At 45.1% G+C, this 24,186-nt stretch overlaps 1 protein-coding gene across 2 annotated transcripts in view; it reads right to left on the bottom strand.

Annotated features, from left to right (window-relative positions):
• The window catches only part of CARMIL1 (capping protein regulator and myosin 1 linker 1), a 475,715-nt gene extending 459,327 nt beyond the window's left edge, over positions 1-16,388 (bottom strand). The window contains exon 1 of one of the 2 annotated variants that reach the window (XM_073631176.1): positions 16,072-16,388. In XM_073631176.1, the coding sequence (XP_073487277.1) occupies positions 16,072-16,111 (40 nt within the window). In that variant the 5' untranslated portion in view covers positions 16,112-16,388. The remainder of the gene's footprint in view (positions 1-16,071) is intronic. The other variant, XM_073631177.1, reaches the window with a different exon arrangement.
• Positions 16,389-24,186: the final 7,798 nt, after the last annotated feature.

The following is a 24,186-nucleotide window of genomic DNA, read 5'->3' as shown; positions in this document are numbered from 1 at the left end:
TTGGTCAAAATTTATGAAGAAAAATTACTAATTTGCTAAATTTTATGACAAAAACAAAGAAAAAGGCAATTTTTCACAAAATTTACAGTCTTTTTTTATTTATAGCACAAAAAATAAAAAACCCGTTAGTGATTAAATACCACCAAAAGAAAGCTCTATTTGTGTGAAAAAAAGGACACAAATTTCATTTGGGTACAGTGTTGCATGACTGAGTAATGGTCATTCAAAGTGCGAGAGCACCGAAAGCTGAAAATTGGTCAGGGCAGGAAGGGGGTTTAAGTGCCCTGTATTGAGGTGGTTAAATGAATGCCAGTAAACCAAATTTACTTTTGAAAATCTGCCAAAATATAAAAAGCAGAAGCATGAAAGGCTGATTTTTTTTTTTTTAATCACCATTGCCAGGTATGCATCAATTATAATTTACATCAAACAGACAGGCGTTCCCACAGAGGCAACAAAGTCAGACTGCATGTACCTCAATCTGGTGTACACAAGCCCTAACTGTATTATTTTGTTTTAAAATGTGTGTACTTGGGGTGTTTTACAACCTAGAATTTTAACATAGACACCATATACCCCAATTTATGCTTCAGAGTAACACAAAAGCACCCTGGATCACTCTCCGGTCTGGTCCTATGATCTGGTCGCAGTGCAGGCTTCAGGGTAGAGGGCCAGCCGACAATTGATGCCTCATAGTAAGCCTATGGGTTACATCGCCCAGGCTCTGCAGTTGTTGGCGATCTCTCCTCTTTGCTGAAGTTGGCTGCTGGAGAGATCATGTGACCAGACTGGAGCAACTTCAAAATAGGCAAGCATGGACGTCTTTCCTTTACAGGGTAGTTAGAATAGGCCTTAGAATGGAGGTGGTACAGTATCGGGATGAGGATGAGGTATAGTTAGGATTTGCATGCAGTTCTAATTTAATGGTATTAATGTAATTTTCTTTATGATCTGCAGTGTTGTCATTCTCTGTAAACTTCAATTCAATATGGCAACCTGGGAGGTATTCTGTACAAAGTTGGTGTACAGAATGCCTTCAAAAATGTCACCTACTGTTTGTGTGACTGGCTCACCAATTTCCCCTGAAGTCTACACTAAGATATACTGCAAGCCAGATTTTTGGCACCACCAGCGATATTTTTGGTGAGATCTTCCACAAGGATCCTGCAGCTTTCTTTATTAGAACACAGAAAGTGCATCAGTTGATTAATAATCAACCAGACCCTCCCATTCCAAATAATAATTTGATAAGTCTTTTGAAACAACGAGCTATTAAATTCACAGTAACAAAAAATTAAGAATTCAGGTCTCAGGGAACCCATACTACAAATGGTATCTACAGCTCATGGTACATTAGCCACACCAAACTGGTGGTCAGTAAAGGAACGGCTTCTTTGCACTGGCGGTCAGTGGAAAGAATGCGCTCTTATACTGGAGGTCAGAGAGGAAATTGCCCCCTACAATAGTGGTCCATGAAAAAAAAATGTCCATTTCAATAGTGGTCAATGTAGGTCCCTCATAATACATAGGTGACAGTGGTAAGAATGCTCCTTACATTGGCGTCAATGGGAAGAGTCTTCCCCTTACAGACAGTAAACTGGTGTCAGTAGTTATCTGAGAAACAGGAGAAGAAAATCCATTGGACCCATTCCAGTAGATCTGCTGAGTGATGCTGATGCTGAGCACCATCAGACAGGAAAGCAATCCATCAATGCTCAAGGAACCCCTAGCAATATCTGAAGGAACCCTAGGGTTCCCCAGAACCCTGGCTGAGAAAGGATGGTGGGGGCTAGAGAAAATGTTTGTAATCATTTTAATGTACCAGGTAGGCCAATACTCATATGCCTGCAGAAGGTTACATCTGCCAAAAATGATCTATACACCACCAAATTACCTGGACAGCTTAGGTGCACACTAATGTTTTAATGTGCTGTGTAAACTGTTGGCGCTATATAATAATGCTTAAACATGCATTTTTCAGTGCGTTTATTGCTTTTTTTTGTGCCTTAATGTTTTTTCTTTATTAAAAAGGAGGATGAGATTGGTTGTTGCACACAAAAAAAACTGTGCCGAAAGTGCACCAAAACACTTGGGGCTAAAAATGTACTTTGATGCACCAAAAGCAGAGCTGCACCTTTTCAAACATTGCACTGTACCATGTTGCACTGATGTAAAGAGGCAACATAGGGAATATGCTGATTTCCATTGTCATGCATGGGAGCACGACAGCAAACACAGGAGAGATTGCACTAATGTGAATTGGGGTCTTAATCAAATCATTTGTACAAGCTGTCTTGGGAAGCAAAAAAGCATGCATGTCCCCCCCACGCATACTTGCAAAAGCACAGGTAGTACCCACACGTGTATATAAAGAGCGACTGCGCTACACATATGAGGTATCGCTGCGAACGTTGGAGCAAAAGCAATAACTCATGGTTAACCCGAAACCGATAATCTGTAAAGGCTTTTAGTCTGCGCTCACACTGGGTACAATTTAAAAGTAGTGCGATTTAAAGTCCGATTTCAACACTACTTCTGTGATATTTGTAACGATTTGATACGACTTCAGTGCTACTTTATGAGAGGGACTGTCCACGTCACAGAGAGAAACAATGACGTTATAAACAAAAAGGTTAATCTTTCACTTCTTTCAGGCTCAAGTAGTGCTGATAAAGGACACAGTCATGATTTGCAAGATTTACATTATAGCCTATGGTAGTGAAATCATTCTGAAGTCCTGAAAAAGTAATACATGAACTACTTCTCAAATCGTACTCATCGAAATCGTTTCTATTAGCCCTCATGCACACAGGCTGTTAAAAAAAACGTTATGAAAACGCCAGTATCTTTGCAGTGATTTTTTTTTTAACTTTTTTCAGCGTTTTTGCAATAGCGTTTTTTAGCGTTTTTTTTTTTTCAAATTTTTTTTTTTTTTTTTTTTTTTTTTTTCAATGGATCAAAAACACTAAAAAACATTGGTGAATGACGTTTTTCAGCGTTTTTCAGCGTTTTTCAGCGTTAGAGCGTTTTTACAGCTGAAAAACGTCTCTCAGAACCCACTGGTCCTGGGTTTTTATTACAGCTTAAAAACGCCTATGCCACTTGCAGCTCAAAAACGCCTAGGTGGGTATGAAGCCATAGACTAACATAGACAGGCCTTTTTAAGCTGCAAAAAAAGCTCAAAAAAGCAGCTGTAAAAACGTCCGTGTGCATGAGGACTAAAAGTGGTTATAAACTGCTGTTTTTTTGGGGGGGGTTTTTTTGGACCTGCAAGGTAAAGGCACAATGTGACATTATGTGAAACTTACCTGAAAACTAAGCCCTCCAGCAATGCAATGTAATTGCTGGAGGCAGCGTCCATCTTCACCCGGTCTTCCTTCCGGGTCCGCTGACTCCGGCTGTGTGACAGGCCACAGCCGCAATGGCTGTCACTCTCGTGCAATGCGCGGGTGAGCCTTCATTCACAGCACAGGTATCTGAAGGAATGGCACAGGTGGCCGTTCCTTCAGAGCGCAAGTGCCGATGACATAATCGGCTGCATGTAATGTAAATATCTCCTAAACAATGCATTGCTTAGGAGATATTTACAGTACCTATAGGTAAGCCTTACCTATTAGGTACAAATTATGCCTTTGAGTCTACATCCTCTTTAAGACACTGACATAGAAACACATTAGATGCTACTTTAGGTACGATTTGTAAATCATATGTCGTGCCTGAAGTCGTACTGGTGTGACGAGGGCTTAAGGCTACAAGCACATATGCATATTAACCACTTGCTTACTGGGCACTTAAATCCCCCTCCTGCCCAGACCAAATTTTCAGCTTTCAGCGCTGTCACACTTTGAATGACAATTGTGCGGTCATGCTACACTGTACTCAAATGAAATTTTTATCATTTTGTTCACACAAATGGAGCTTTCTTTTGGTGGTATTTAATCACCACTGGGGTTTTTTTATTTTGCTAAACAAACAAAAAAGACAAAAATTTAAAACACCCATGTTTCATCGTTTGTTATAAAATTTTGGAAACGGGTAATTTTTCTCCTTCATTGATATTCGCTGATGAGGCTGCACTGATAAGACACCGATAGGCACTGATAACAAGGCACTGGTAGGCGGCACTGGTGATGACGCACTGTGGGCACTGATGGGTGGCGCTGGTGGGCACAGAAGCCTCTCCACGATCGGGACCAATGTCCCTCTCGCAGCCACCAGTGATCAGCTTTTTTTTCTCTTCACACTACCAGCGCGAGGAGAAAAAATAGCCGATTACCGGCTCGGTTTACGACACATAATCAGCTGTCATTGGCTGACAGCTGATCATGTGGTAAGAGGGTCGGGATCGACCCCTTACTCAGATCTGTGATCAGCCGAGTCTCATAGACTTGCTGATCACAGAGCGCGCCACGTGCACCCTGCAGGGGGCGTGCAGGCTGCTCAAGCACGGGAGGGCGTCCAGGGACGCCCTCCGGTCAAATTAAGTCCGCGCTGTAGCCGTCTTTCGGCTATAATGGGGACGGCAAGTGGTTAAATCAATCCCATTTATAGATTGAAATGAAAGGTGGAGAGGTATAAAAATTAAATAGAGTGAGATTATAGTGAATCAAAAGAATAAACATAACAGGACACGAAAATAGTAATTCGAAATTATACACTTTTTTTTTTTTTGTATTGTTGGTTGTTTGACACACATAATAGGGAGCTGTAAAGCCCCCTTCCTATACTTTGAATAATGTTTTGCACAAATTGAGTTTTGGTTATGGGTAGGCAAGTGGGCGGGCTTCCCCCCTTCCCCCCCCCCCCCTTTTTTTTTCTCCTCTTTTGAAGAAGACATGATCAAGGATCCGGTGTGTTTTCTCTGGGTGGGGGGTTAGTGTGGTGTATTTTAATGAAAAGATTTATATAGATATATTGTGCAATTTGTATTTTTATGTTGTATGTTGGAATTTGTCTTAATAAAGAAAAAAGGGATTATAAAAAAAAAAAAAAAAAAAAACACAGCCCAAGATTTGGTGACCCCTGGCAAATTGTCATTTGACCCCCAGGTTGAGAACCACTGCTCTAAATATTCTTAAAAGTCCACAGTCATGACCATGGTATTGTAGTTGGTGTATTCTAGGGGCCCAATCACATTTTGAATAGCGTCCCAATGATCACCACAACACATCTGTGTTGCAGCGCACAGTAACACACCGCCACTTCTATACAAATAGCATGCAGCGGGTATGATTTTAGGGCCATTGTGGTGCATTAGGCACCCCAGTAAAGTGAATGGCCTGCCTTAACGCAGCTCATGTTGTTACTTGCACAATATGTTTATGTTAAACACACCACAACAGACCTGACCCATGTGAACGGGCCCTAAAGGAAACACTAAGGCAAATAAAGAGGCTGATTCAATCGCTTTAAATGCTTACAGTGTTATTGAAACAATATACAGGTCAGAAAAGTCAGAACACTAATCTGCATATTTTTCCCAGGTCAGCTACTCTGAAAGAGTTGTTCAATCAGCATGGCAGCCAGAAAACCTAGTTGTTTCAGAAGTGTAGTGCAGCAGAGGCAACCTTTACACTTGTCAGTACAGGCTTCTTATTAAGAGCCTAAATCCAGGTTTACTCAGAGACTTTAAAATAGTTTATTTGGGCCACGCTGGTCCGGTCACACTATTTCCTTTACTAATAGATTCATCAGCTGTCAGCACTGTATAAAACAGTCTGTAGCCTCAGCTAAATACTGTACAGATTACAGTGCTGTATTCCAGCAGTGGAATGAAGACTTACTACTACCACCTTGCTCCCAGAACCAAAAGGAGTTGGGCTGAACGCTGCTCAGACATTCATAGGAAGTTTTGTGATTTATAAACGACTACAGGGCTTCCTCCAATAGGCTGAAGTGGAGCTTGTGATGTCATCTGCCTATGGCTCCACCTCAGCCAGAGGAAGCCCTGTATTCATTCATAAAAGATACAAAGTTTTCTGTGAGCCCCCATCAGTCCAGCATAATGTTGCTCAAAGAACGGGATGAGAAGTCCCTGCGTCACTACCACAACACAGAGCTGTATACTGTATGAAAATGATGCTCTATACAGTTTGTACAGTCCTGACAGTGGGCACATCTGTTATTAAACACATACAGTAGTACACCTGGAGTTAGCAGAACTAAACTTATATTGTAACAAGATATTTATTTTTGTGCAGAAGATACCTTGTATCTTGCACACTGGGGTTCTTTTAAATTAATTTTCTACTGGCAGGAGAAAAGCAGCTAAAAACGAACAAAGGAGAAAAATCACAGAGCAATAACTCCCTGGTTATTTATGTTATGATACTCTAGGTTTATATATTAGACCCCTTTCACACTGACAGCTGGTTCATACAGGGGCAACACGACTTACAGCGCGACTTTGCAAGGCAACTTGGAGGCGACTTCAGCGAGACTTACAACGTGACCTCAAGTCACCTCCAGGACAGGCGACTTTGCCTGTGGCCAATCAGAGCTAATCAGCTCTTGTGACATCATTGTTGTACCTGGGTAAATTATTTTCTTCTTCCTGTTAAGTCACTTCACTATAGACGAGGATCCGACTTCAAGGCGACTTCCATTGAAATCCATGGGTACAAGTCGCCTAGAAGTCGCCTTGAAGTAGTACAGAAACCTTTTCTGAAGTCGGAGCGACTTCAGTAGTGTTCATTAAGATGGCTCTCATTAACTATAATGGAATTTTCTGATGTCAAGCGACTTGGGGCCACTTGAAATCTGACAAGTCGGATCCCACGTCGCTATAGTGTGAACCGGCACTTAGGCACTCAAAAACTGGCCATAAAACCTCAGGCGTTTTTTGCGGCACGCTTTTAAGGTCATGTGACCTTTACAAAAAAAAAAAAAAATTAAAAAAAAAAAACATTTTGCAGCGCTTTTGAAGCGTGTTCCATTCAAATGGACAGGGGTGTTTCTGAGGCGCTTTTTAAAGCGCTCCAAACATGACCCAAAGATGCTGTTTGCAGGACTTTTTGCACCACCTTGCTAGCGCACCTCCCCAGTGTGAAAGCATCCAATGAAATGAATGGGAAGCAGTTTTCAGGCGCTATTTTTAGTGCAAAAGCGCCTCAGTGTGAAAGGGGTCTAAATGCGTAGAGGGTGTGGTGGGTTCACATTTCAAGGCAGCATGATATACTAGAACATACAGGTGCATCTAAAAAATAAAAAAAAAAAAGTTCATTTTTTTTCCGTAATTCAATTCAAAAAGTGAAACTCATTGTATAAATTCATTACACACAGAGTGATATATTTCAAGCATTTCTTGCTTTTAAATTTTGACAATTTTGGCTTACAGCTAGTGAAAACCCCAAGTTCTTTATCACAGAAATATTGGCATACTGAAAAGTATGTCTATGTACAGTATAGTATGCACTCAATACTTGGTCGGGGCTCCTTTTGCATGAATAACTGCATCAATGTGGCGTGGCGTGGAGGCGATCAACTTGTGGCACTGCTGAGGTGTTATGCAAGCCCAGGTTTATTTGATAGCAGCCTTCGCCTTGTCTGAATTGTTGGGTCTGGTGTCTCATCTTTCCCTTGACAATACCCCACAGATTCTCTATGGGGTTTAGGTAAGGTGTTTTTGCTGGCCAATCAAGCACAGTGATACCATCATTAAACCAGGTATTGGCACGTTTGGCAGTGTGGGCAGGTGCAAAGTCCTGCCGGAAAATGAAATCAGCATTTCCATAAAGCTGGTCAGCAGAGGGAAGCATGAAGTGCTCTAGAATTTCCTGGTAGATGGCTGCGCTGACTTTGGGCTCGATAAAACACAGTGGACCAACACCAGCAGATGACATGGCTCCCCAAATCAAGGACTGTGGAAACGTCACAGTGGACCTCATGCAACTTGGATTCTGTGCCTCTCCACTTCCTTCAGATTCTGGGACCTCGGTTTCTAAATGAAATGTAAAATTGTCCAGTCCGTGATGATTTGGGGAGCCATGTCATCTGCTGGTGTTGGAACACTGTGTTACTGTCCAAGTACAATACCTGGTTTAACAATTATGGTATCGCTGTGCATGATTGGCCAGCAAACTCGCCTGACCTAAACCCCATAGAGAATCTGTGGAGTATTGTCAAGAGGAAGGTCAGAGACACCAGACCCAACATTGCAGGCGAGCTGAAGGCCACTAGAAAGGAACCTGGGCTTACATAACACCTCAGCAGTGCCACAGGCTGATCGCCTCTATGCCACATCGCATTGATGCGGCAAAAAGGAGCCCCGACCAAGTATTGAATGCATACTATACTGTACATACAGAAATGTTGGCTTACAGAAAAGTGTGTATGTACAGTATAGTATGCATTCAATACTTGGTCGGGGCTCCTTTTTGCCGCATCAATGCGATGTGGCATAGAGGCGATCAGCCTGTGGCACTGCTGAGGTGTTATGTAAGCCCAGGTTCCTTTCTAGTGGCCTTCAGCTCGCCTGCAATGTTGGGTCTGGTGTCTCTGACCTTCCTCTTGACAATACTCCACAGATTCTCTATGGGGTTTAGGTCAGGCGAGTTTGCTGGCCAATCATGCACAGCGATACCATAATTGTTAAACCAGGTATTGTACTTGGACAGTAACACAGTGTTCCAACACCAGCAGATGACATGGCTCCCCAAATCATCACGGACTGGACAATTTTACATTTCATTTAGAAACCGAGGTCCCAGAATCTGAAGGAAGTGGAGAGGCACAGAATCCAAGTTGCATGAGGTCCACTGTGACGTTTCCACAGTCCTTGATTTGGGGAGCCATGTCATCTGCTGGTGTTGGTCCACTGTGTTTTATCGAGCCCAAAGTCAGCGCAGCCATCTACCAGGAAATTCTAGAGCACTTCATGCTTCCCTCTGCTGACCAGATTTATGGAAATGCTGATTTCATTTTCCGGCAAGACTTTGCACCTGCCCACACTGCCAAACGTGCCAATACCTGGTTTAATGATGGTATCACTGTGCTTGATTGGCCAGCAAAAACACCTTACCTAAACCCCATAGAGAATCTGTGGGGTATTGTCAAGGGAAAGATGAGACACCAGACTCAACAATGCAGACAAGGCGAAGGCTGCTATCAAATAAACCTGGGCTTGCATAACACCTCAGCAGTGCCACAAGTTGATCGCCTCCACGCCACGCCACATTGATGCAGTTATTCATGCAAAAGGAGCCCCGACCAAGTATTGAGTGCATACTATACTGTACATACACACTTTTCTGTAAGCCAACATTTCTGTATTAAAAATCGTTTAATTGTTCTTATGTAATATTCTAATTTTCTGAGATACTGAACTTTGGATTTTCACTAGCTGTAAGCCATAATCATCAAAATTAAAAGAAAAATGCTTGCAATATATCTAGTTGTGAACTGAAAGAAAAAGTGCCGATAATGGCACCGAAAAGAGGACGGGGTCCCCCCGGGTGCCACACATTGCAGGGGTGTCATCTGTCCTCCCTCCTTCTCACGCAGAGCGGCGATCTCCCTGTGTCATAGAGCTGAATTGTCCAAGCGGCCGCAGTAACAATGTCCTGCCTCCTGTGATAGACGGCACACTGATCCAATGCCAGGACATTGAATCAGTGTGACGTATCACAGGAGGTGGGACTTCGTTACTGCGGCCGCCCGGCCCGGGAAATCTAAATCCAGCTGCATGACACAGCGGGAGATCACTGCTCTGATCCAGGCACTGGTGAGGCTGCATCTGACGAGCACGGGTGAGGCTGCATTGATCTCTTGTATCAGGTCTGCACTCTCTGACCATATCCTGTATCATGTATGCTAGAGGTGCACCGAACGGAAATTGTGCTAATACTATTAGCAGTGTGTTTAAGTAAGAGACTGTGGACATGATACAAGAGATGGCCAGACTGCAGACTGCATTTTTCTTGAGCTTTTTGTTGCACTAAAAAGGTGCCAATAATGGCCAAAAATAAATTCATATTAATTTAAATTGATGATATCAATTAAAAAGTCGAATACAATACAATATATAAATATTTTTTAAAAACTGTCATTTTTGGCTAAGTGCATCCTGCATTTTTGGTTTTGGCACCAAACTTTCAATTTGGTGCACCCCCAAGACACACTTTTGCCACTTGTCCTGCGGCTTGAGACTACAAAGGCGCATGACAAGTCATTCCCCATGATTTCCAATGATAACCAGTCATATCTGTGACTTCAAGTCGTGCTGACCTCAAAGTAGTCCCTGTACTACTTTGGTCCGACTTTCATACAAGCTGAGGTCCATAGACCTCAAGTTTACACAGGCAATCCCTGAAATCGTGTCACAATCGCACGACTTAAGTAGCGACAGTGTGAAAGGGGCCTAAATATATCACTCTAGGTGTAACGCATCTATATAAAAATACATGAGTATAACTTTTTGAATTGAATTACTGAAATAAATTAACTTTTTGATTATATTCTAAATTTATGAGCTGCACCCGTATATACATTTTCCGTATAATTTTCTAACCTTCAATTTGAATTCTTATTCTCACATTGGTGTAAAAAGGAAGCAGTGAACCGGCATTTCTTTACAAGATAAATAAAAAAACATATGTATGGGATATAGTATTATACTTATGACACTGATATAGATAGATAGGATAGATACATACATACATACATACATACATACATACTCCAATGGCATAGTTCACACTAGTGCAGCCAGTTCCAGGAGAACAAAAAAAAAAAAAAAAAAAACCCATGCTGCATTTTTTCTGAACTGTACTGAAACGGAGTAAAAATGCATCAAAAACACACTGGTAGGCACCCAAACAAATGCACATGTCCCTATTTAACCACCTAAGGACTGAGCCCTGAGATTTGGTGTTTACAAGTTAAAAACAGTTTGTTTGCTAGAAAATTACCTAGAACCCCCAAACATTATATATATTTTTTTTCTAACATCCTAGAGCAGGGGTCTCCAAACTGCGGCCCGAGGGCCAGATGTGGCCCTTTGCTAGCCTTTATCTGGCCCTTGGGGCACTATTCCTCCCACTGACACCAACAAGGGGGCACTATTTCTTCTGCCGATACCAATATTGGGATACTATTCCTCCTACTAATAGGGGCACTACTGCTTCTCCTACTGACCACCAACCTTGAGTCCATATTTATTTCCACTGGTGCTGGGCCCCAGACATTGTCTGCCCCCACTGTCCACAATCTGGCCCTCAAAGTCTCAAGGACAATAAACTGGCCCTTTGTTTGAAAAGTTTGGAGACCCCTGCCCTAGAGAATAAAATGATGGTCGTTGCAATACTTTGTCACGCCATATTTGCGCAGCGTTTTTTTTATATTATGAAAGATAACATTATGCCGAGTAAATTGATACCCAACATGTCATGCTTCAAAATTGTGCCCGCTCGTGGAATGGCGACAAACTTTTACCCTTAAAAATCTCCATAGGCGACGTTTAAAAAAATTTAAAAAATCTAAAGGGTTGCATGTTTTGAGTTACAGAGGGCTAGGATTATTGCTCTCGCTCTGACAATCGCGGCGATACCTCACATCTGTGGTTTGAACACTGTTTTCATATGCGGGCGCTACTCACATATGCATTCGCTTCTGCACATGAGCTCAGCGGGATGGGTGTAAACAGAACAATGTAAAAAATAAATAAGAAAAAAAAAAAATTTGTGTCACTTTTATTCCTATTACAAGGAATGTAAACATCTCTTGTAATAGAAAAAAAAAAAAAAAGCATGACAGGTCCTCTTAAATATGAGATCTGGGGCCAAAAATACCTCAGATCTTATATTTAAAGTAAAATGCAATTAAAAAAAAAAAAAAAAAAAAAAAAAAGTCATTTGGAAAAAATAAATAAAAAAAAAAAAAAGTCCCTTTAAGACCTCATGCACACTGGGTGTTAAAATAACGTCATAAAAACGTCAGTAGCTTTGCAGTGAGTTTTTCAACATTTTTTGCAAAAGCACTTAGCGTTTTTCAGCGTTAGCGTTTTTTTTTTCCATTCAATTAATCCAAGCTCTGCAAGCTGAGATAACATGCACTGCATTGATGCATTCACACAATTTGACAGTAACCATGAGATAAAACAAAGTTCATGAATATTCCTTTATCCCATTGTTTTGCAAATCTATGTACACTACAAACTGTATGATTGAATCGATTCTGATATCGCTGTTTTACGAACCTGACAGCTTATTATTCTAAATAGGAAACCTTCATTTTGTTTGCAAATATTAAAGATTCTAAACTATCAGCAAGAATAAGTCCTTACATTTAAAGACCACCTGTCATTTCAGATCCACCATGACAACGCCTGTTAGCGGGCGTCCACTCGCCTGCTGCCGCCACGTCCCTCACCTTGTTGGGTCATTGCCGCATCACCAGCCATCCCATTAAAGTGAATGGGACCGTCGGTGAGTCAACAGCGAGTCAGAGAGGATAGTAGCTCTTTAAAAATTATGATGTAAATCAAGCCTTTTTACTAGTGATTTAAATCAGATCCACCCTGTCAAATCACCTGTGCAAAATAATGTTAGACCCCTTTCACACCGAGGGCGTTTTGCAGGCGCTATAGCGTTAAAAATAGCACCTGCAATCTGCTTTTAAACAGCTGCAGCATTGTCTCCAGTGTGAAAGCCCGAGGGCTTTCACACCGGAACGCTGCGCTGGCAGGACGTCAGGAAAAGTCCTGCCAGCAGCTTCTTTGGAGCGGTGTGTTTACCGCTCCTCCACTGCTGCTCCCCAATGAAATCAATGGGGCATCGCTGGGATACCGCCGGCAAAACGCCGCTATTGCGGCGCATTGCGAGCTGTTTTAACCCTTTCTCGGCCGATAGCGGGTGTAAAAGCACCCCGCTAGCGGCCGAAATGCGTTGCTAATCCGACGGTAAAACGCCGCTAAAAATAGTGGCGTTTTACCACCGACGCTATGGGTGGCCCGGTGTGAATGGGCTCTAAGGACTGAAAATATGACCTGTTGGGGGTACTTGAGGACTGGAGTTGAGAAACATTGCTTTACAGTCACCATTGTGCTTGTATTTTCAGGTGTGCTTCGCTAAAGGTGGAACGTTAGACTCCTTTCACACTGGGGCAGTTTGCAGGCGCTATTGCACTAAAAATAGCGCCTGCAAACCGACCTGAGACAGCCGCTGCTTTGTCTCCAGTGTTTAAGCCCCGAGGGCTTTCACACTGGAGCGGTGCGCTGGCAAGACGGGAAAAAAAGTCCTGCTAGCACCATCTTCGGAGCGGTTGAAATCAATAGGGCAGCGCGGCAATACTGCCGGCAAAGCGCCTCTACAGAGGCGCTTTGCGGTGGTTTTTAACCCTTTCTCGGTCGCTAGCGGGGGTAAAACTGCCCCGCTAGCGGCTGAATGCCGCCGCTAAGACTACGGTAAAGCGCTGCTTTACCGCCGACACACCTCCTGCCCCAGTGTGAAAGGGGCCTTAGAGACAAATGTAAAATGGGCAAACAGGCAGGAATTTGAATGCAGAAGAGACATGCTTTGTTTCTTCTGCATTAAAGTTACCCACCTGCCTGTCTGCGCATGCGCAGCACCCCACACATGCAGCCCAGTGTACAATCTTAGCATCCCGGATGTAAGTGCCAGCACAAAATAACTCCTATGCACATCCATGAAAGTTGCTTTATTCTTGGCTGGCCAGTGGATAAGGCCAAGAACTTCGGACGCAAAAGATGATGGGAGCAGATGGCAGCATCAGTGACAAACGTTTCACCGCTGCAGAAGGACGCCATGTGAGGCAAGTCTGCCATAAGGTGCGCATACGTCTACATTATGGCAAGAGCCCTGAGGTCCCCCAGTTATGTTTTATTTCAGCTTTAAATAAGCACAAAATAAAAAAAGTGAACCAGTTCTGCCTTCTTCTGATTTTCAAATAAAATGATTTTATGTGTAACATTTTTTTTTCCCCCTTTTTACCTAAACACTATAGGTCTAAAGAAAATTTGGAAAGTACTGCAGCCATTTATTTCTGCCAAGGAGCTTACATACTGATTAAGCACTCAGTTTTAGTCCCTGCCTTGTATCCGTTGCAAAAACATAACAATGTAATAAAAAATAGAAGTGCATGCATTGTTAATGCATGAAGATCATTTTTAATAAAAAAATAAAATATGGTAAAAGCACCCTGCTGGAGTAGAATGGAGAATTCTGAGACGTGCAGCAGACATAAAATACATTTTCTGTGCCTATACAGTATATAGACACCATATGTAGACAAAGACACAACATGCCCATAGGAACACATGCCTAATCTGCTATACCAGCTGATAGTGATTTGCATTCATTACATGAAATATTGATTAGCATGGGATGTCCGATGTGTGTAGCTGCTGATCATAATCTGCTGGATTTCCGGTACAAGGTCCGTATATAGCTTGGTGGGAATACTGCAGAATAAACTGCACCAGGTACCACACTGGCATGCAAAAATACCTGGGCAGGTTTCTGCACTGGGTATAGAAAAAATTAGAATTATTTAAATGAAAAACTAGGAAGATGCACACTCAGCGACGCATGGATTGAAAACATCTAGGCAGAGGATGTCCAGATTTAGGGGCATTCCACAACAATGTCACTGGATTGACAGATCTCAGATACTATCATTAGTAAACATGAAAGTGTCCTCACATCACAACTGCTGAGCATCGGCTCATGTCTACCTTCACTGATCAGCTGGAACATGGTCAGATATTTACAAAAGAATATAGTCTTACTAAAATGTATATATATTTATTTATTTTATACACACACTTTTTTTTTTTTAATTATAAAAATATTATTATTCAGGATTTATTTAGCCCCAGCAGTTTGAGTATCATAATCCGCTACATGATTGAACATAGTATATTACAGCCTTCCCTCCAATACTGATGGCTCTCTATATCTCCTACAGGGAGATGCCAGGCATTGCACAGATCACAAGAGTTGCATGTATAGAATTTAATGCTAATTTGTTACTACTAAAGCAATGCTGTGAAGAAAAAAAAAAACAAAAACAAACAAACACACAAACACACTATCCTCCCTGGAGTTTTAAATGAGATCTAAATCCTAAACGGGGTGATAGTTTGATAAAGCACCGCCTACAATAAACAATTAGGGACATTTAGATCTAGGATGGTGCATAGAGATGTGTTTTTTTATTGTTAATTAGCCTGCTGACAATGCAGGTAATATGTGTTGCCATTGACTTGTATTGGGCTTCCAATGAGAGATTTTATATATATATATATATATATATATATATATATATATATATATATATACATATACACACACACATACATACATATACACACACACACACGCGCGCCTTTTTTTATTATTATTTATATATTTTAATGTTAATTATTATTTGTATATATAATTGACAACATACTTTTTTTTTTTTTTTAAACATGCTTAGATAGCAACAGAAACTAGATTACACAACCCGTGTTTTATTGCATTGAAACATTCAATGCAACAGTGTTAAATAGTCTGGTTGAAAAAAGACACAAGTCCGTTTAGTTCAACCAATAAAAAAAAAAAAAAAGCCTAATTTTCACCCTTTTTCTAGCTACTACTGCTGATCTTCCGCAGCCTCTTCACAGTCACTTCCTGCACACATGCATGCCCTCCTGTGATCTCTCCTGTATGTGTAATGTGCAGAAATGACAACTTGGATTTTCTCATTCATGTGAAATGACAAGAGGACACTTGGGAGGCAGCCAGGAAATGCTTGGTGAAGGACCTTAATGGCAGGATCAGCAGGTATGATGTGAATGAATGGTGCAGATGTCATAAAACATGATCCCCTGTAATGTCACCCCCTATCATACAGCAACTGATCCCTGCAGCCTGGTCTGGGGGGTGATCACAGAACTGACACCTGGATCAGCACTCACCATTGGATCCTCATCCCAAATAAACTCCCCCCCGCCTCTTGTCAATCACAGACAGGTTGGTGGCCCCACCCACCCGTTAACCCCTCACAGCCCGCTGTCATGTTACTCCATTCAACACCCCCTCTCCCAGCAGGCCGGGATTAACCCGCTCTTACCCAGCAGCTCTCTGGGGACCTCGGAGCTGTCGTCTGTCATGTTCCCTGTGCTCAGTGATGGTGCCAGGCAATGAGTGAGCTTCACACCGATCAGCCGAGACCACCGACCGCAACAACACCGAGCTCACCGACCGTCACTACGAGCTGGGAACGAGCCGTCCTCTACTGTCCATGGCCCCCCCGGCACTCCTCCATGCCCCGCTCCCAGGTGACTCCGATAGAACAGGAAATAAATGGAACCCGGCTGAGAAATCCCGAGCACTGACTAGTAAGGGGGAGAGGCTTAAAGAGACAGGAGTGGGGGTGGGGTGTGAATGAGAGATAGGAGGAGGAGGGGAGAGAATAACACGGCGCTCTCTCCTCACTCCTCCAGCTCCATGGCTCCGGATTTCTAGTGTCAGCTCCTTCACCGACCTACTCCATCATATCTAGAGGTGGTCTTCTTCTCTCCACCTCCGGAATAATAACGTTCCCTCCTCCTGACAATAGTGGACCATCACTCATCGTCTGGATGCACCGCCACAGTCTATGTTTCCTCTATAGAACACCGTCCGCTATCACACACCGCCACAGTCTATGTTTCCTCTATAGAACACCGTCCGCTATCACACACCGCCACAGTCTATGTTTCCTCTATAGAACACCGTCCCCTATCACACACCGCCACAGTCTATGTTGCCTCTATAGGACACCAACGTCTGCTATCACACACCGCCACAGTCTATGTTTCCTCTATAGGACACCGTCCGATATCACACACCGCCACATTCTGTGTTTCCTCTATAGGACACCGTCCGCTATCACACACCGCCACAGTCTATGTTTCCTCTATAGGACACCGTCCGCTATCACACACCGCCACAGTCTATGTTTCCTCTATAGGACACCATCCGCTATCACACACCGCCACAGTCTATGTTTCCTCTATAGAACACCGTCCGCTATCACACACCGCCACAGTCTATGTTTCCTCTATAGGACACCGTCCGCTATCACACACCGCCACAGTCTATGTTTCCTCTATAGAACACCGTCCGCTATCACACACCGCCACAGTCTATGTTTCCTCTATAGGACACCGACGTCCGCTATCACACACCGCCACAGTCTATGTTTCCTCTATAGGACACCGTCCGCTATCACACACCGCCACAGTCTATGTTTCCTCTATAGAACACCGTCTGCTATCACACACCGCCACAGTCTATGTTTCCTCTATAGGACACCGACGTCCGCTATCACACACCGCCACAGTCTATGTTTCCTCTATAGAACACCGTCCGCTATCACACACCGCCACAGTCTATGTTTCCTCTATAGGACACCGACGTCCGCTATCACACACCGCCACAGTCTATGTTTCCTCTATAGGACACCGTCCGATATCACACACCGCCACAGTCTATGTTTCCTCTATAGGACACCGTCCGCTATCACACACCGCCACAGTCTATGTTTCCTCTATAGGACACCGACGTCCGCTATCACACACCGCCACAGTCTATGTTTCCTCTATAGGACACCGTCCGATATCACACACCGCCACATTCTGTGTTTCCTCTATAGGACACCGTCCGCTATCACACACCGCCACAGTCTATGTTTCCTCTATAGAACACCGTCCGCTATCACACACCGCCACAGTCTATGTTTCCTCTATAGGACACCGTCCGATATCACACACCGCCACATTCTGTGTTTCCTCTATAGGACACCGTCCGCTATCACACACCGCCACAGTCTATGTTTCCTCTATAGAACACCGTCCGCTATCACACACCGCCACAATCTATGTTTCCTCTATAGGACACCGACGTCCGCTATCACACACCGCCACAATCTATGTTTCCTCTATAGGACACCGACGTCCGCTATCACACACCGCCACAGTCTATGTTTCCTCTATAGAACACCGTCCGCTATCACACACCGCCACAGTCTATGTTTCCTCTATAGAACACCGTCCGCTATCACACACCGCCACAGTCTATGTTTCCTCTATAGGACACCGACGTCCGCTATCACACACCGCCACAGTCTATGTTTCCTCTATAGAACACCGTCCGCTATCACACACCGCCACAGTCTATGTTTCCTCTATAGAACACCGTCCGCTATCACACACCGCCACAGTCTATGTTTCCTCTATAGGACACCGACGTCCGCTATCACACACCGCCACAGTCTATGTTTCCTCTATAGGACACCATCCGCTATCACACACCGCCACAGTCTATGTTTCCTCTATAGAACACCGTCCGCTATCACACACCGCCACAGTCTATGTTTCCTCTATAGGACACCGTCCGCTATCACACACCGCCACAGTCTATGTTTCCTCTATAGAACACCGTCCGCTATCACACACCGCCACAGTCTATGTTTCCTCTATAGGACACCGACGTCCGCTATCACACACCGCCACAGTCTATGTTTCCTCTATAGGACACCGTCCGCTATCACACACCGCCACAGTCTATGTTTCCTCTATAGGACACCGACGTCCGCTATCACACACCGCCACAGTCTATGTTTCCTCTATAGGACACCGTCCGCTATCACACACCGCCACAGTCTATGTTTCCTCTATAGGACACCGACGTCCGCTATCACACACCGCCACAGTCTATGTTTCCTCTATAGAACACCGTCCGCTATCACACACCGCCACAGTCTATGTTTCCTCTATAGAACACCGTCCGCTATCACACACCGCCACAGTCTATGTTTCCTCTATAGGACACCGACGTCCGCTATCACACACCGCCACAGTCTATGTTTCCTCTATAGGACACCATCCGCTATCACACACCGCCACAGTCTATGTTTCCTCTATAGAACACCGTCCGCTATCACACACCGCCACAGTCTATGTTTCCTCTATAGGACACCGTCCGCTATCACACACCGCCACAGTCTATGTTTCCTCTATAGAACACCGTCCGCTATCACACACCGCCACAGTCTATGTTTCCTCTATAGGACACCGACGTCCGCTATCACACACCGCCACAGTCTATGTTTCCTCTATAGGACACCGTCCGCTATCACACACCGCCACAGTCTATGTTTCCTCTATAGGACACCGACGTCCGCTATCACACACCGCCACAGTCTATGTTTCCTCTATAGGACACCGTCCGCTATCACACACCGCCACAGTCTATGTTTCCTCTATAGGACACCGACGTCCGCTATCACACACCGCCACAGTCTATGTTTCCTCTATAGGACACCGTCCGATATCACACACCGCCACATTCTGTGTTTCCTCTATAGGACACCGTCCGCTATCACACACCGCAACAGTCTATGTTTCCTCTATAGAACACCGTCCGCTATCACACACCGCCACAATCTATGTTTCCTCTATAGGACACCGACGTCCGCTATCACACACCGCCACAATCTATGTTTCCTCTATAGGACACCGACGTCCGCTATCACACACCGCCACAGTCTATGTTTCCTCTATAGAACACCGTCCGCTATCACACACCGCCACAGTCTATGTTTCCTCTATAGAACACCGTCCGCTATCACACACCGCCACAGTCTATGTTTCCTCTATAGGACACCGACGTCCGCTATCACACACCGCCACAGTCTATGTTTCCTCTATAGAACACCGTCCGCTATCACACACCGCCACAGTCTATGTTTCCTCTATAGGACACCGACGTCCGCTATCACACACCGCCACAGTCTATGTTTCCTCTATAGGACACCGACGTCCGCTATCACACACCGCCACAGTCTATGTTTCCTCTATAGGACACCGTCCGCTATCACACACCGCCACAGTCTATGTTTCCTCTATAGGACACCGTCCGCTATCACACACCGCCACAGTCTATGTTTCCTCTATAGGACACCGACGTCCGCTATCACACACCGCCACAGTCTATGTTTCCTCTATAGGACACTGTCCGCTATCACACACTGCTACAGTCTATGTTTCCTCTATAGAACATCGTCCGCTATCACACACCGCCACAGTCTATGTTTCCTCTATAGAACACCGTCCGCTATCACACACCGCCACAGTCTATGTTTCCTCTATAGGACACCGACGTCCGCTATCACACACCGCCACAGTCTATGTTTCCTCTATAGGACACCGTCCGATATCACACACCGCCACATTCTGTGTTTCCTCTATAGGACACCATCCGCTATCACACACCGCCACAGTCTATGTTTCCTCTATAGGACACCATCCGCTATCACACACCGCCACAGTCTATGTTTCCTCTATAGAACACCGTCCGCTATCACACACCGCCACAGTCTATGTTTCCTCTATAGGACACCGTCCGCTATCACACACCGCCACAGTCTATGTTTCCTCTATAGAACACCGTCCGCTATCACACACCGCCACAGTCTATGTTTCCTCTATAGGACACCGACGTCCGCTATCACACACCGCCACAGTCTATGTTTCCTCTATAGGACACCGTCCGCTATCACACACCGCCACAGTCTATGTTTCCTCTATAGAACACCGTCCGCTATCACACACCGCCACAGTCTATGTTTCCTCTATAGGACACCGTCCGCTATCACACACCGCCACAGTCTATGTTTCCTCTATAGGACACCGTCCGCTATCACACACCGCCACAGTCTATGTTTCCTCTATAGGACACCGTCCGCTATCACACACCGCCACAGTCTATGTTTCCTCTATAGGACACCGTCCGCTATCACACACCGCCACAGTCTATGTTTCCTCTATAGAACACCGTCCGCTATCACACACCGCCACAGTCTATGTTTCCTCTATAGGACACCGACGTCCGCTATCACACACCGCCACAGTCTATGTTTCCTCTATAGGACACCGTCCGCTATCACACACCGCCACAGTCTATGTTTCCTCTATAGGACACCGACGTCCGCTATCACACACCGCCACAGTCTATGTTGCCTCTATAGGACACCGTCCGATATCACACACCGCCACAGTCTATGTTTCCTCTATAGGACACCGTCCGCTATCACACACCGCCACAGTCTATGTTTCCTCTATAGGACACCGTCCGATATCACACACCGCCACATTCTGTGTTTCCTCTATAGGACACCGTCCGCTATCACACACCGCCACAGTCTATGTTTCCTCTATAGAACACCGTCCGCTATCACACACCGCCACAATCTATGTTTCCTCTATAGGACACCGACGTCTGCTATCACACACCGCCACAATCTATGTTTCCTCTATAGGACACCGACGTCCGCTATCACACACCGCCACAGTCTATGTTTCCTCTATAGAACACCGTCCGCTATCACACACCGCCACAGTCTATGTTTCCTCTATAGAACACCGTCCGCTATCACACACCGCCACAGTCTATGTTTCCTCTATAGGACACCGACGTCCGCTATCACACACCGCCACAGTCTATGTTTCCTCTATAGAACACCGTCCGCTATCACACACCGCCACAGTCTATGTTTCCTCTATAGAACACCGTCCACTATCACACACCGCCACAGTCTATGTTTCCTCTATAGGACACCAACGTCCGCTATCACACACCGCCACAGTCTATGTTTCCTCTATAGGACACCATCCGCTATCACACACCGCCACAGTCTATGTTTCCTCTATAGAACACCGTCCGCTATCACACACCGCCACAGTCTATGTTTCCTCTATAGGACACCGTCCGCTATCACACACCGCCACAGTCTATGTTTCCTCTATAGAACACCGTCCGCTATCACACACCGCCACAGTCTATGTTTCCTCTATAGGACACCGACGTCCGCTATCACACACCGCCACAGTCTATGTTTCCTCTATAGGACACCGTCCGCTATCACACACCGCCACAGTCTATGTTTCCTCTATAGGACACCGACGTCCGCTATCACACACCGCCACAGTCTATGTTTCCTCTATAGGACACCGTCCGATATCACACACCACCACATTCTGTGTTTCCTCTATAGGACACCGTCCGCTATCACACACCGCAACAGTCTATGTTTCCTCTATAGAACACCGTCCGCTATCACACACCGCCACAATCTATGTTTCCTCTATAGGACACCGACGTCCGCTATCACACACCGCCACAATCTATGTTTCCTCTATAGGACACCGACGTCCGCTATCACACACCGCCACAGTCTATGTTTCCTCTATAGAACACCGTCCGCTATCACACACCGCCACAGTCTATGTTTCCTCTATAGAACACCGTCCGCTATCACACACCGCCACAGTCTATGTTTCCTCTATAGGACACCGACGTCCGCTATCACACACCGCCACAGTCTATGTTTCCTCTATAGAACACCGTCCGCTATCACACACCGCCACAGTCTATGTTTCCTCTATAGGACACCGACGTCCGCTATCACACACCGCCACAGTCTATGTTTCCTCTATAGGACACCGACGTCCGCTATCACACACCGCCACAGTCTATGTTTCCTCTATAGGACACTGTCCGCTATCACACACTGCTACAGTCTATGTTTCCTCTATAGAACATCGTCCGCTATCACACACCGCCACAGTCTATGTTTCCTCTATAGAACACCGTCCGCTATCACACACCGCCACAGTCTATGTTTCCTCTATAGGACACCGACGTCCGCTATCACACACCGCCACAGTCTATGTTTCCTCTATAGGACACCGTCCGATATCACACACCGCCACATTCTGTGTTTCCTCTATAGGACACCATCCGCTATCACACACCGCCACAGTCTATGTTTCCTCTATAGGACACCATCCGCTATCACACACCGCCACAGTCTATGTTTCCTCTATAGAACACCGTCCGCTATCACACACCGCCACAGTCTATGTTTCCTCTATAGGACACCGTCCGCTATCACACACCGCCACAGTCTATGTTTCCTCTATAGAACACCGTCCGCTATCACACACCGCCACAGTCTATGTTTCCTCTATAGGACACCGACGTCCGCTATCACACACCGCCACAGTCTATGTTTCCTCTATAGGACACCGTCCGCTATCACACACCGCCACAGTCTATGTTTCCTCTATAGAACACCGTCCGCTATCACACACCGCCACAGTCTATGTTTCCTCTATAGAACACCGTCCGCTATCACACACCGCCACAGTCTATGTTTCCTCTATAGGACACCGACGTCCGCTATCACACACCGCCACAGTCTATGTTTCCTCTATAGGACACCGTCCGATATCACACACCGCCACATTCTGTGTTTCCTCTATAGGACACCATCCGCTATCACACACCGCCACAGTCTATGTTTCCTCTATAGGACACCATCCGCTATCACACACCGCCACAGTCTATGTTTCCTCTATAGAACACCGTCCGCTATCACACACCGCCACAGTCTATGTTTCCTCTATAGGACACCGTCCGCTATCACACACCGCCACAGTCTATGTTTCCTCTATAGAACACCGTCCGCTATCACACACCGCCACAGTCTATGTTTCCTCTATAGGACACCGACGTCCGCTATCACACACCGCCACAGTCTATGTTTCCTCTATAGGACACCGTCCGCTATCACACACCGCCACAGTCTATGTTTCCTCTATAGGACACCGACGTCCGCTATCACACACCGCCACAGTCTATGTTTCCTCTATAGGACACCGTCCGATATCACACACCGCCACATTCTGTGTTTCCTCTATAGGACACCGTCCGCTATCACACACCGCCACAGTCTATGTTTCCTCTATAGAACACCGTCCGCTATCACACACCGCCACAATCTATGTTTCCTCTATAGGACACCGACGTCCGCTATCACACACCGCCACAGTCTATGTTTCCTCTATAGGACACCGACGTCCGCTATCACACACCGCCACAGTCTATGTTTCCTCTATAGAACACCGTCCGCTATCACACACCGCCACAGTCTATGTTTCCTCTATAGAACACCGTCCGCTATCACACACCGCCACAGTCTATGTTTCCTCTATAGGACACCGTCCGCTATCACACACCGCCACAGTCTATGTTTCCTCTATAGGACACCGTCCGCTATCACACACCGCCACATTCTGTGTTTCCTCTATAGGACACCGTCCGCTATCACACACTGCCACAGTCTATGTTTCCTCTATAG

Source organism: Aquarana catesbeiana, linkage group LG05, assembly GCF_042186555.1.
Source record: "Aquarana catesbeiana isolate 2022-GZ linkage group LG05, ASM4218655v1, whole genome shotgun sequence".
Taxonomy (NCBI): Eukaryota; Metazoa; Chordata; class Amphibia; order Anura; family Ranidae; genus Aquarana; species Aquarana catesbeiana.
The sequence above is the reverse complement of the archived record's forward strand: the minus strand, read 5'-3'. Positions and strand labels throughout refer to the sequence as shown.